Raw genomic sequence first — 13,344 nt, 5'->3', positions numbered from 1 at the left:
ACAGCCAATCAGCCAAGTGGGGAAATTCCTGCCGTGCCCCTGTCCCGACGACAGATGACACACGACGGCATAGCAAGGTCAAGCGCACAGCCCTTAATATAGGGAGAGGTGGGCGGGTGTTCTGATGCACGCACCGAAAGAGGAAGCTCTGGGTCACATGCATGGGTTTAAATAGGTCCCTTGATCCGTTTAGCCTGTGTCCCATTGGCCTGATTGAACCCTGCATCAAGGGACCTACCAATTGGGTGTTGTGGCTATCCAAACGTACCACCCACAACACAGGGTTAGGTTGCCAGGTCTCACTGCAACACGTGCCCTCTTTAAGGGAGGACACGATTAATCATTTCAGACTGTGTTTATTTTTTGGTTCAGACTTCATCAGGGGTTTTGATTTAAGTGCTCTAAAATAATATTCAAGCTGATGATCTATGTAACCAGCACGTGTTTTTTCCTTGACAGGACGGAAGCAAACTTCAACATTCACTTTTGCCCAGTACAGAACCATGCCGCAACCGGTCCTTTTCTTTTAACACAAACCCCACTACGTGTTTGACTCCTATTGCAAAGGTAATACAAACAAAAGTCTATTAAATGATTAATTACCTAGATAATATTAAAGGCCATGGGTGATACTTTCCCTTGAAATCAACAGACAATGAGTTTGAGTAGCATTGGATATTAACTGCATATAGCTGCAGCCAACTGCCTGTTTTCTGAGCATATATCTCTTTCCTTTCACAGAGTGATTAGATTGGGTGCAACCCAATAGTTATGGATTCATAGCCATATTTTGCTATGGTATATGCCTAATGCCAGGCAATAAAGAATTATACACATTGTGGGTTGTTAGCAAATGAAGTTTTACTCTGAGCAGAGCCACTGACATTAATGGACCTAAGTTAACTTTGCATGCAACTCATTAAGTTTATTTTACAATGTCAGGCCTCTGTCTCCATACCGGTGAAACCAATAAATACTGTCAGCTGGGAAGTCCCCAAGTCCAATCTTCCCTCAGCCATGAACTCATGAGGTAGTCTTTGGCAAGTTTCCCAGCCTTAATCTCACATCTGCTGTATGGGGAATGATAAAACTGACCTACTTTCTTGGGCTGTTGTAAATATTGCTGAAGAACGTATGTGCTTGAACGTTATTACATTCTGAGCAGAGAAGTTGGGTTTGGGGAGAGGGTACAACCTATTTTAATAATATTCAATGACAAGAAAGCATAAGGTACAAGGAAACAAGGGCTGCCTCTGAAGACAGTTCAGAAACTTTAGCTAGTGCAGAATTCAGCAGCCAGGTTGCTCACCAGAGCAAGACGGTTTGGGCATATTACACCAGTCCTGGTCCAACTGCACTGTCTACCAATTAGTTTCTGGGCCCAATTCAAAGTGCTGGTTTTGACCTATAAAGCCTTAAACAGCTCAGGACCACAATACCTCAAGGACTGCCTCTTTTCATATGAACCTACCCAGATGCTGAGATCATCTTGAGGCCCTTCTTCGTGTGCCTCCTCCTCAAGAGGTCCGGAGGGTGGCAACACGAGAACAGGGCCTTTTCTGCAGTGGCTCCCCGCCTGTGGAATGCTCTCCCCAGCGAAGTTTGCCTGGCGCCTTCATTATACACTTTAGGTGCAGGCAGAAACATTCTTTTTTAACCAGGCCTTTGGTTGACTTGATTGACATCCTATGCTCTTTTAAAATGTGGGGATTTTTGCAGGGGGGGGGGTGTTATTGTGTTGTTGTTTTTATTTTGCTTGTGGCTTTATATATATTTTTTATTCTGCGAACTGCCCTGAGACCTCTGGGTATAGTGCGGTATATTAATTCATGTTATTAAATATTAATAATAATGAGATACGCAATTCTGTTCTCCTCATAAAGCAGAAGAAAATGAATGAAGCTCCCAGCCGCATTGTCAGCGTTCCGAATTTAGCTTCCTATGCAAAAAGCTTTCTGAGTGGTGACTTGAGGCCGAAGAGAAATCCACCTCAGATTACAAAATCAACAAGTTTGGATCAGAGTCCTGGCTGTGTCAGAGTGTGCTATCCATCAGTCCAAGCCTTGGAGACCAAGCCAGCCCCAAGGTAAGTCATCAGTCTGTACTTACGGGGAGAAAGCTGTGATCCTATATAACGAAGCTACAACCCTATACCATTCCTCCTGGAAGTAAAGCCCTATTGAACCCATTGGTATTTACTTCTGAGTCACTAGTGTTCATTTAGCCAAAGTATTCTTAGACTTCGTCAATAACAAAACATCATTCTGATCTGAGCTCCCTTTGGAGGTTGTGGACTCCCCTTCCTTGGACGTATTGAAGCAATGTCGGATGGCCATCTGTCATAGATGGTTTATCTGAGATTCCTGCATCGCAGGGGCTTGGCCTAGATGACCCTTGGGTCCTTTCCAACTCTTAAGATTCTGTGCTCTCTAAAATGAGCCGTGTGGACAAGATCAAAAATGTTACTTCCTGTAAAATGAGTTCAGCAGTGCCTAGAATCTCTTGCTGAATACCAAGTGGAGCTCCAGAATTTTGGGGAAGAATAGAAACGACGATGAGAGAGTAAACAGGAATAAAGTCACTAAGAAATAGTCACTAAGTTTGTCAGCTTATTTAGAAAGACGTTTCCCAGCAAAATAGGCTTGTTTAGCACCTGTTTAATGGTTACCATCCCCAAACCACACAAGGTTTGTGTGAGTGTTGAGAGTTTGGGTCTTCCTCACCATAGCAGCTTCCTAGAGACTCACGCGAGCTCTGAAGTGCTAGGACTGACCTTTATGGGTGTTTTGTATTATGTGACCTATATGAAGAAATGGGCACAAGCAATTATGTCATGCTCTGAGTAGACTTCCTGAAATCAATGGAAGTCAGTATAGACAAGAGTGTAACTCTTAAGTGTAACTTAAGGCCTATGCAAATAGCAGTATCTTTTAACAAATAGGAGGTAGCAAGATTACAACCTATGCAGTATTTCATTTCATTGGTGGTGGCGTTTTAGATCAAGATAATTCCTGGTATAAGATTTTTCTGACAGGGATAGCGGTTTGATGTGGCAGAATTTATTTCTTAGCTCCTGCTGTATGCACAGATATATTACATATTTTGAGAATACAAAATTCAAATAAAGATGTCAGTGAGTATGAAGTTGCTGACAGAAAACAGATTATATTAAAGCTGCTTTAGTAAAACCTCATGTCTGTATTTCTTGCGTCATTTTTGAAGACAAGCTGAACATTCAGCGTACTTTCTTCATTTCACGGGATTTGCTCTCTGGAAAATTTCAACGTACAGTAGCTTGAACATCAAGCCAAAGCGAATCTGGTGGAGCTGGACTGCTTTGTGGAATATCTTGAGTTGCCAAACCCTTCTTCCAGTCCTTGTTTATGCATGTATTTTGATGAGTTGCCTTGCCTTTCGATTGTATGGTCCCTAAAGTGGCTTACAAGATTGCAACAATATTGTGTTGGTGTTCATTTTTAAAAAACAACCCTCTTGTCAAGAGATGTGCCCGGCATACACTTCCTTTCCGATTCTGCAGTCCCGGGGCAACTGGCAGTTAGGAATAAAGTGTTATTTTGGAATAGAGGGAGGAATCTTGCCTTCTGCAGCCATTTCTTCTTCCACTCATGACTGTGGCCAGGACTCAAAATGCAAACTTCTCTCTTCCATCCGATTACCAGTTCACAGGCAACAATACATAGTAATGCCAGTTACACAGAGTACCAGTTACTGCTACCTCTGATTACTCATATCTTCCAATTCATTTTCGACTAATATCTTTCTTTGAATTTTTTCTCTCTTCAGGCTACAAAGTAATGAAACATCAGAACCCAAAGATGCTCAGAAACCGGACCCTCGCCATCAGGAGTGGTTTACGAAATACTTCTCTTTCTGAGAGAAACTATTTATAGAATGTCCTACACGGATAGTACTGTTGGTGTTAAATATTTATATAGTGCTTTGCAGAATAAGTTAAGAAAGATAACACAAGGACCATAAACTCTGAGGTTTGTGAGAGAACCATTAAATTTGATTTGACACAGCAGGAAATTAACATGATTTTTAAAACAAACATATGGTTGAAATATTACCATAAATAAATAAGTGCTTTTTATATGGATGACCAATCTTCATGTATATACTATTTTATTTATGTTAATTTAAGACCCCTCTTAATGTTTTATTTCTAATCAGCTTCAGTTCAATAGGATTCCCAGAGCAGCTTATAAAAGAATTACAACCTGAAAACACATTTAGGTAGCACAGTAAACAAAGAAAGCAACCTAGGACAAGAAGTTAAATTGTATGTATTTGAATGCGTGAGCGGCAAAACCCGGATGTAACCTGTTCTGGTACTTCCGGGTTGCTGCAGGATGTAACACAAAAAAAATGCAACATGAAGCAGATACAACACGAGGTATGACTTTATCTCTATATCATAAGAATATATGAAGGGTCCAGTTGGATCAGGCCAAAGGCTTATCCACCAACAGATTTATGGTTCTTTGGATGCTAATATTTCATGGTGTATCTGTGCCCTGTAGTGACAGATGACAAAACATGTTTTTCCTCGGTTAGGAAATAGTGTTCTTCTAGTGTCTTTACCTTAACATCAAATCAAGCTAACTTCAGAACATCTGCATTGTTTGGATTGTCGCATTTAAATACATACAGCATAAAAGCCAAGTGTTAGTGTTCAAACTGTTCAGTTTTCAAGAAGCAAATTCAAGAACACCTATAATTTCAGCCAGCAATGCCAATATACTATGTCAGATTACCAAACCCATTTGGAACCAGAATTTTTGGGAAATGTCTGAAGCAAAACAGTGTACTTGAAAGAAAGCCAAACAATTTTCTGAATAAAATAAGCCGAGGGTGCTTTGTATATATAAAACAAACTTATTGTTATGTGATCAAAATAAAAAATGAACATTACCTAAAACTCATTTGGTGATGCTATCAAAATAAAACTAAGTACATTATTTCCCATGTGTGGTTTATTATCATTTTGTTCATTCAAACTAGAGAAAGTAGTTGATTTACAGTCAGATCCATGAAATTGTGCCTAACTACATACATGTCATGAGTATTTTCTGTTCTTCCATTATAAAACAGGAACCTTGAACAGCAACGCTGATGCTGTTTTGAAGAGATAATTTAGAGCAACATGCTTTCAGGGACAAAAGGAAAAGACATGGCTTGAGACACAAAAGAAAAATACGTAGGAAGCTGTGATGGCAGGCATTAAGAAAGCAATTGAGGTTGTAAAATAAAATAAAAATAATAAAGTGGCCACTCTGATTCTCCTCCCTTAGGCAGAAGGAATATAAAAATAAGATTATGTGCTGTAGAGCCCTTTGTTGAATTTCTTATACCATGAAAAGAGGCAGTAGCAGAAAGAAAAACCCTAGGACCAAGAGCAGTGACCCAAAAGGCTATTTTGAGCACAACCAAAGGCTCAGCTACTGTTTTCAGCAGAGGCCCTTCCCCTTCCCCACTGACCACCAATGCAAATTTCAAAAGCACTAGCCCCAAACTGCATGCCTGAAGTAACCCTCTGAATTTCAGCCAATATTTTGTTCCACAGATCAGCCACTATATTTTGGGCACATGGCACACTACTTGTGAAGTTTGGGGCTTTTTTAAAAAATTAAAACACACTTATTCATTACTACGACAAAACTACCCATGTGATAGCTCAAAAACACCTATTTGTCGTTTCTTTAGCAGAAAACATTTTTACAGCTCAGAGATATGCTTGCTTTGAGTCTGCCCCATATGTAATTTGTTGGGCCAGGTGATTAATAAAAGTACAAAACCTAAACCAAGCCCCCATTCTGAGCCCTGAAAGGGCAATTGGCTTTATCATCATTTTGTTATGCTTCTAAAAAATATCCATATGAAGTTGCACCGCACAGACAATAGGAAGTCCATTGCGTTGTTCACGTTTGCTTGAGCGGTGCAGGAATGTTAGCCGACGCCTGCTCTAGATAGGCTAAGGATCCTTGAGGCATTTCAGCAGGCTTTTTGTGCTGGACATTGATGTCTTCCAGAACCTGCTGCCAGTGTCGCAGTTTACCCAAGTGCTTCTGAATTAGTGCTTCCTTTCTCTGCAGTTCATTTCTCAGCTCTGAAACATCCTACAGGAGAGACAGGTACACAGGAAATTACAAGCAACAAGGAATCACTTCTATGTAAGATCTGTTCCTATGCAACTGAAGAAATAATTCTCACAGCAAGCTATCCTTTCTGTTGTCACAAGAGGTTATATTCTTTTTAAATATTCGTACGATGCAAGTTTCAAAAGACAAAGTAACATCTATTTCCCTCTCTGGACAATGCATTTCTTACAGGGATTTTGATAAGTGTCAATCTCTTCCTCTGTACGAGTTACTATTTAAGTGCGCTTTTAATGACTCTGAAACAGACTTTCAACCTTTGGGCAAAGCTCTGAAAAAGGGAAGGATGACAAGACACATACAGGACGGGTGCTTGGAGCAAGGCAGTGTTTTCCAACATCCAGTTATGTTTCCTCCCCCCAAGCACATATATAATATTTTGAGTATTTAGTGCACTTTGCCCATATTCCTGCAGTTATCTTTACAACACTGAGACCATGGCAGAGGCAAAATGGGGACCATGGGCATTCTTGATGCTCAGCTCAGCTGCTCTGCAATCACACTTAACTCTCCACACAAAATGAACATTTGTCCTTTTCTTAGTTACCATCAAGAACTATGATGTATATTGGAATGCATACATTGCAACTTTAAAGCAGCGCCTGCCTGCTAAGACTTGATTAACACATAAATTGCTTTAGTGTGGTCAGAGTGTTAAAATTAGGCTCCTCAGGACAGAGGCCCAACAACAAATTTTCAACACGCTCTAACCAAGGTTTCCTGCAAATTTTGCAGTTGATTCATTTCCCCCAGCAGTTCTAAAACTACTACACAAGGCAAATGTTCCCTAAAACGGCACTCCTGACCCCACATACCTGAGAGTAAGCCCACTGAATTCAACAGGACTTACTGCTGTGGAAACCATGGTCATAATTGTGCTGCACTAATCTGAACACATACAGTTATGGGATTGTTTGGACAGGAAAAAACCACCCTTCATCTGTCTGTTACTGGCCAAGTAAACTGTATGTAGATTTAACTCCATTGTATTTATTAAATTATTTTTATCCATTTAAGACTGAACTAAATGAATGAATCAAAGACAAAGTATCAGTCAGGATATATCTGCTTACTTCGTCATAACTCTGTGTATAGATTTAAATGTCATGTTTCAAGCCTAGAGAAAAACCCGGCACGTACCTCTTTAATTACTTGCTCTGGTTTCTGGACACATAACTGCAGCCTTTTTTGTAAGAAAAAGCATTCTGTTTGCCGTGCAACATCTAAAAATTTCTGGATACACTGGTCAACGCCTAATACGCAGAGAGAGCAACAAGATTTCAAAGTTATTCCACAGGAAAATTGAATATTCATAATTTTACAAACCAGTTACGGACCAGGCTGTGATACGAGCAAAGTGAATTTTTTTGGCTAAAATTACTGCATTCTTAAAAACTTGCAAAAATGAGGTTTGTATAAAGTAGTTCATAGTTTTAACACTCTTTTTTTTTAAAGGGAAAAAACAGAATGTTCAAAGTTAGGCAGTGGGCTGATAAAGAATACATAGGAATCTCGATTTTGCATGTTGTATACATAGTCTGCTAAAATATAACCATTTTAACAAAAGAGTTATGTGAAAAAGGTAATTAAAACAAAATTTCTGATGAGAGGAAAAAAGAATCCTTCAGTTTTTGAATAGAAATCACAGGTGTGATTTTACTACATGCATAAAAAAAATTACCTGTGTAGAATTCAAGTGATGGAGTTTAAGTGCACAGTAGCACCATGATTCTTAAACTGTATCACAAAGAGGACTAAACAACATCTTGAAAACTTAAGCCAATGCATATCAGATGCATCTGCCAATCTATGTTCCTCAGAATGTCAATATATAAGTACAAACATCATCCCAAGGGCAATAATAAATATGCAACAGGATTCCCTGATGGAGCTCTCCTGTAAGATAATCAGTAAAATGTGCCCAAGTAAAATATGCTTCTAATTGGGAGCACCAGATGTGGTCTAGCTACCAATGGTTTGGGAAACACTGAGTGAACAACTTTCCAGCCCTACTGATTTCACATAATCTAATTCATTTTACCTTAAGCAATTACTAATTGGTTGGCTTAGTCCAGAGGACTCTCAAAAAAGTTTACAATTTAAAAACCATTTAACCAAGCAACATCATTAAATAGCAACAAGAGATAAAAACTAAAGCAGCAAAATAAAATAAAATCTAGGTTAAAATGAAGATGGAGGTATAGGCTTACCAGTTCTAATTTCTTCCTGGTCTGTACCATTGACATAATCTTGACTCACAAGAGAAGCAAAGCAAGCCTGGGTAATTAGAGAAATATATAAAAGCAATTACTAGAAACAGAAGGACATTCACAGTGTACATGCCATTATGGGTATACAGCTTCCGCTTGTTTCCCATGAGCAATGCTGAACCATTAAATGCATTTTTGCTTTCTACGAAAAAACTCGTGGGCTTTTATTTCACATGCCAATAAATGAAGCATCTTTCTCCTCGACTGACAGAGATTTATATCTGCCTTAATGACATAACTCCTCCTGTGACTTTATAAACACAAGTATATAGAAAGGGGGGAACGGTGAACGGGGTGGGGGAAGGAGCCATGAAATGTAGTATTGTGAGATCCAATCTTCAGGGCTAATAGATACTACAGTGGTACCTCAGTTTAAGAATAGCCCTGTTCACAAACTATTCAGTTTATGTACTCCACAAAACCAGAAGTAGTGTTCTGGTTTGCGAACTTTACCTCGGTCTACAAACGGAAGGGCACCAGCGGCAGGAGGCCTTATTAGGAAAAGCACACCTCGGTTTAAGAACGGTTTCGTTTTAAGAACGGACTTCCGGAACGGATTAAGTTCGTAAACTGAGGTACCACTGTATAACCATATAAGCACTTTTGCTTTCAACAACCAAGCAGGACTGGATACAATAAATATCTGATAGGCAAGAGCACACTTGTTAAAGGCTCTAGAGCAGGCATGGCCAAACTTGGCCCTCCAGCTGCTTTGGGACTATAACTCCCATCATCCCTAGCTAACAGGACCAGTGGTCAGGGATGATGGGAATTGTAGTTCCAAAACAGCTGGAGGGCCAAGTTTGGCCATGCCTGCCCTAGAGGGAGGGCTGCTCCACTGGAGAAACAAATGATAGAGTCTAGCAAAACACTCCACTACTATGACCCTTCTGGCCACTTCCAGTCTAAAACTGGTTTGACAACTTCCCAGTGCAAAGCAGATGATCTCAGATCAATGCCACTCTCTGTCAATAGGAATAGGGGCCAGCGGGGACTTTAAAAGTCATCCAAAAATCCAGGCTGTGTTGCAAGCAATGATGCCTTTTCTCATTTTTGACTACGTTGAAAGGCACCCCAAGGGTCATCTAGTCCAATCCCCTGCAGTGCGGAAATCTCAACAAGCGGTCCTCAATCCAATATGGAACCCAAACAGCCCCCGCTTAGCTTTGCAAATGTCCGTGCATGGAGGATTTTTGGCTAGGAGTCCAAAGGAGCCGCAGCCTCGCCTCCAAACCTGAAAAGTTAACATGGTGTGATTACATATAAGGGTCTTATGGTGCCTTGCAGTGTTTTTCAAACTAGGGTTGTTGGACTACAACTCCCATCATCCTTAGCTGGCAGGACCAGCGGTCCAGGATGCTAGGAGTTGTAGTCCAACAACAGCTGGGGGCCCAACTTTGAGAAACACTGCTTCAAAGCTTACAAACATTCGTCTGTTCTGAAGTGGACCCTTGTTCCCAAAAGCATAGGCCATCACAAGCATATTGATCTTTCAAATTGCTGCTAAGACAGATGGTTGTTTTGGCAGCAACAGGCCAGAACAGCTGTCCCCCCAGAAAGAAGTTAACACTGCAGAGCCGCCATCAAGCGACACACAATACGAAGTGATCATGTGTTTGCTTTGGAAGAGCACTTTCCCCCTCTAATTGTTTAAGCCAACTCATGAACCAAGAATTTATACACTGACCACTAATAAAAAAACATACGTTGCAGATATTTTTCCACAATTATGCTATTTTTGTGATATACAAATCACATGAAAAAACTTGGTCTACTTATTTGTATAGCATTATTCTTGTTTAAAAAACCCATTTTTTTAAAAAAATCAAAAACTAAAATGTGCAACAATAACAATGTATCATCCTTAAAACGTATAATGTCAGTCATTAATGAGGCCTGAATTAAAAAAAGCATAAAAGACCTGAGATAGAAAGAGCGTTTTTAGGATTTGCACGGGCAAAATTCCCTTCTGGCTCTTGGGATTCGACAAGGGGGGGGGGGGATCCTCCAATGTGAGCCCGAAAGCTGCTCTGCACACAGGACATGTACGAGTCTACAGTTTTTGAAAGTCTATGTCCCATCACCTCCTGGCAAATAGAAGGGGAAGAAATGGAGGCAGTGAGAGATTTTACTTTCTTGGGCTCCATGATCACTCCATGATTACTGCAGATGGTGACAGCAGCCACGAAATTAAAAGACGCCTGCTTCTTGGGAGAAAAGCTATGACAAACCTAGACAGCATCTTAAAAAGCAGAGACATCACCTTGCCGACAAAGGTCCATATAGTTAAAGCTATGGTTTTCCCAATAGTGATGTATGGAAGCGAGAGCTGGACCATAAAGAAGGCTGATCGCCAAAGAATTGATGTTTTTGAATTATGGTGCTGGAGGAGACTCTTGAGAGTCCCATGGACTGCAAGAAGATCAAACCTCTCCATTCTGAAGGAAATCAGCCCTGAGTGCTCACTGGAAGGACAGATCGTGAAGCTGAGGCTCCAATACTTTGGCCATCTCATGAGAAAAGACTCCCTGGAAAAGACCCTGATGTTGGGAAAGATGGAGGGCACAGGGAGAAGGGGACGACAGAGGACGGGACAGTTGGATAGTGTTCTCGAAGCTACCAGCATGAGTTTGACCAAACTGCGGGAGGCAGTGGAAGACAGGAGTGCCTGGTGTGCTCTGGTCCATGGGGTCACGAAGAGTCAGACACGACTAAACAACAACATGTCCGTATTAAAAAGGAGGGGGGGAATTGTTGAAACAGGAACCGGAAGTACAGACAAGCTCTGTTTACCATTGTCCTCGTCTCTATGGTTAGGAAGGCCTCTTGTTCGAAGAGCTCCCCCGTCCGAGGGAGGGACACGGCAACGGCCCTCTCCCGCTCACTTTCGTTCATCCCCCCCCCTCCCCTTACAATCATGGTACCTCCCGCCGCGGCCTACCTCGAAAGACGCCTCCAGCTCGTCCACGAGGGTGCTGTTGGGGTTCCGCGGGCCCGCGGGGTTCGGCGGGAGGAGCCCGGCTGGCCCCGACACACCGGGGGCCACGGGCGGAGGAGGCGGCGGCGGCGGCGGCGGAGGGGGGACCGGGCCCTGGTTCCCGAACATTCCGCTCAGGCCGGCCGCCATGGCAACGGAGCGCAGGCCGGAAGCAGCCAGTGCGCAGGCGCGAGTGGGGAACGCGGTGACGCTCGGGGCGGGGTGACGTAAGCGAAGGGGGCGGGGCCTTGGAACCTTGGCATTTGGACTTAGGTACCTGTACTTAGGTGTGATGTATCAATAATAATTTACGGCTATATAAATCCTTTATATATTACTGTAATACAGTACATATTATCTATAATGTTTTATACACACACATATAAAAAACCACAAATCATTAAAAAATTAAACATTAATAGAATTAAATCTATATATATTTCTATTCATACTTATACTTTTGTGATTGGTGTGGTTTTTTTACCCATGGTTTAGTTAACCATTAAAAAAAAACTAAACATTAATAGAATTAAATCCATATATATTTATTTTTATTCATGCTTATATTGTTTTTTGCGAATGGTGTGGTCTTTACCCATGTTTTAGCTAAGTTCTTATTTTATCCATAAGTCACTGCGAGGGGAAATGGCAGAGTATAATTATAATTTTAATTGGTCCTAAGGCAAGCATACAAGTAGCTTTCAAGTATCCATATTTTAAATCCCATCCATACTTTATTCAGTGTTGAATACATAATTTTTAATTCCATGCGTATGTTCGCTTCCTTAAAAGCGCTGAGTAATGATAAGAGTATGTTTCCAGTAGAGAGTTTGCTTTCGTCTCTATCCCTGCAGCTAGTTTATTTTCAGTGAAACCCACCATCACAGTTCCAAAATCACTTTCTCAGAGAGCTGCAGCCAGTTGGCAGTTTGGGGCTTTATGCAACATTGTGCATCGCTTCGCCCTTAGATTAAATAATATCTGATCTGAGCCAGGCTGCCAATTCATGTTATGATGCAGATATGGAAGTATTCGACTGTGAGCTCAATGGCAAAAATTGTAGCTACTAGGTGTATTTTATCTTGGACTGCTGCAATACCTTACCAAGCAAGATAAAAGCAGGTGCTTCTGGCAACAGATTCCAGGATTCACTCATGAGGTAGATACATGCAAACCATTTAGAGATCAGAGGAAAGAAGAATCTTTGAGAAAATAGAAGCGCCCACTCTGCCAGTGTTGAACTAGTGTATTAAAGTGCCTTATTCAAGCTCAGATCCTTGGCCCTTCTAGACAGGTACTGTTCGTTCAGACTAGCAAGCTACTCTCCAGAGTCTTGGGTAGAGAGGAATTTTTTAGCTCTATTAACAGAGGGTTTTTTGCCAAAGTGCCATGGATTGATTCTGGAACCACCTTCAGACAAAGCATGTCCTCTACCAGTTTCCCCTCTGTATCTTACGGAAATCTATTAAAGATGTCTTGTGAATCCTGGAATCCAATTTTACTTGGGCCTATTATTGGAAAGGGACGTGGGTGGCGCTGTGGGTTAAACCACAGAGCCTAGGACTTGCCGATCAGAAGGTTGGCTTTTCGAATCCCCGCAGCGGAGTGAGCTCCCGTTGCTCAGTCCCTGCTCCTGCCAACCTAGCAGTTCGAAAGCACATCAAAGTGCAAGGAGATAAATAGGTACCGCTCCGGTGGGAAGGTAAACGGCGTTTCTGTGCACTGCTCTGGTTCGCCAGAAGCGGCTTAGTCATGCTGGCCACATGACCCGGAAGCTATATGCCGGCTCCCTCGGTCAGTAATGCGAGATGAGCGCCGCAACCCCAGAGTTGGTCACGACTGGATCTTATGGTCAGGGGTCCCTTTACCTTTATCTATTATTGGAAAAGCCAGTGCCCTTTGGAATTGGTTCTGATTT

The 13,344-nt window shown here is 41.6% G+C and overlaps 2 protein-coding genes across 2 annotated transcripts in view; one reads left to right on the top strand and one right to left on the bottom strand.

The window, feature by feature from the left end:
* The window catches only part of LOC310699066 (protein FAM184B-like), a 77,600-nt gene extending 72,363 nt beyond the window's left edge, over positions 1 to 5,237 (top strand). The window contains exons 16-18 of the mRNA XM_083520670.1: positions 460 to 567; positions 1,884 to 2,086; positions 3,805 to 5,237. Of these exons, the coding sequence (XP_083376796.1) occupies positions 460 to 567; positions 1,884 to 2,086; positions 3,805 to 3,895 (402 nt within the window). The 3' untranslated portion in view covers positions 3,896 to 5,237. The remainder of the gene's footprint in view (positions 1 to 459; positions 568 to 1,883; positions 2,087 to 3,804) is intronic.
* Positions 4,130 to 11,607, bottom strand: LOC310699069 (mediator of RNA polymerase II transcription subunit 28-like). Its single transcript, XM_083520680.1, has 4 exons — positions 11,391 to 11,607; positions 8,390 to 8,456; positions 7,320 to 7,432; positions 4,130 to 6,140 (listed from the first exon to the last, which is right to left on the bottom strand). The coding sequence occupies exons 1-4, from the start codon at positions 11,574 to 11,576 to the stop codon at positions 5,943 to 5,945; spliced, it is 564 nt and encodes a 187-aa protein (XP_083376806.1). The 5' UTR covers positions 11,577 to 11,607; the 3' UTR covers positions 4,130 to 5,942.
* Positions 11,608 to 13,344: the final 1,737 nt, after the last annotated feature.

Source organism: Podarcis liolepis (genome assembly GCF_965112155.1).
Source record: "Podarcis liolepis genome assembly, contig: HAP1_SCAFFOLD_38, whole genome shotgun sequence".
NCBI lineage: Eukaryota > Metazoa > Chordata > Lepidosauria > Squamata > Lacertidae > Podarcis > Podarcis liolepis.
This window is presented reverse-complemented; position numbering and strand designations above follow the sequence as displayed.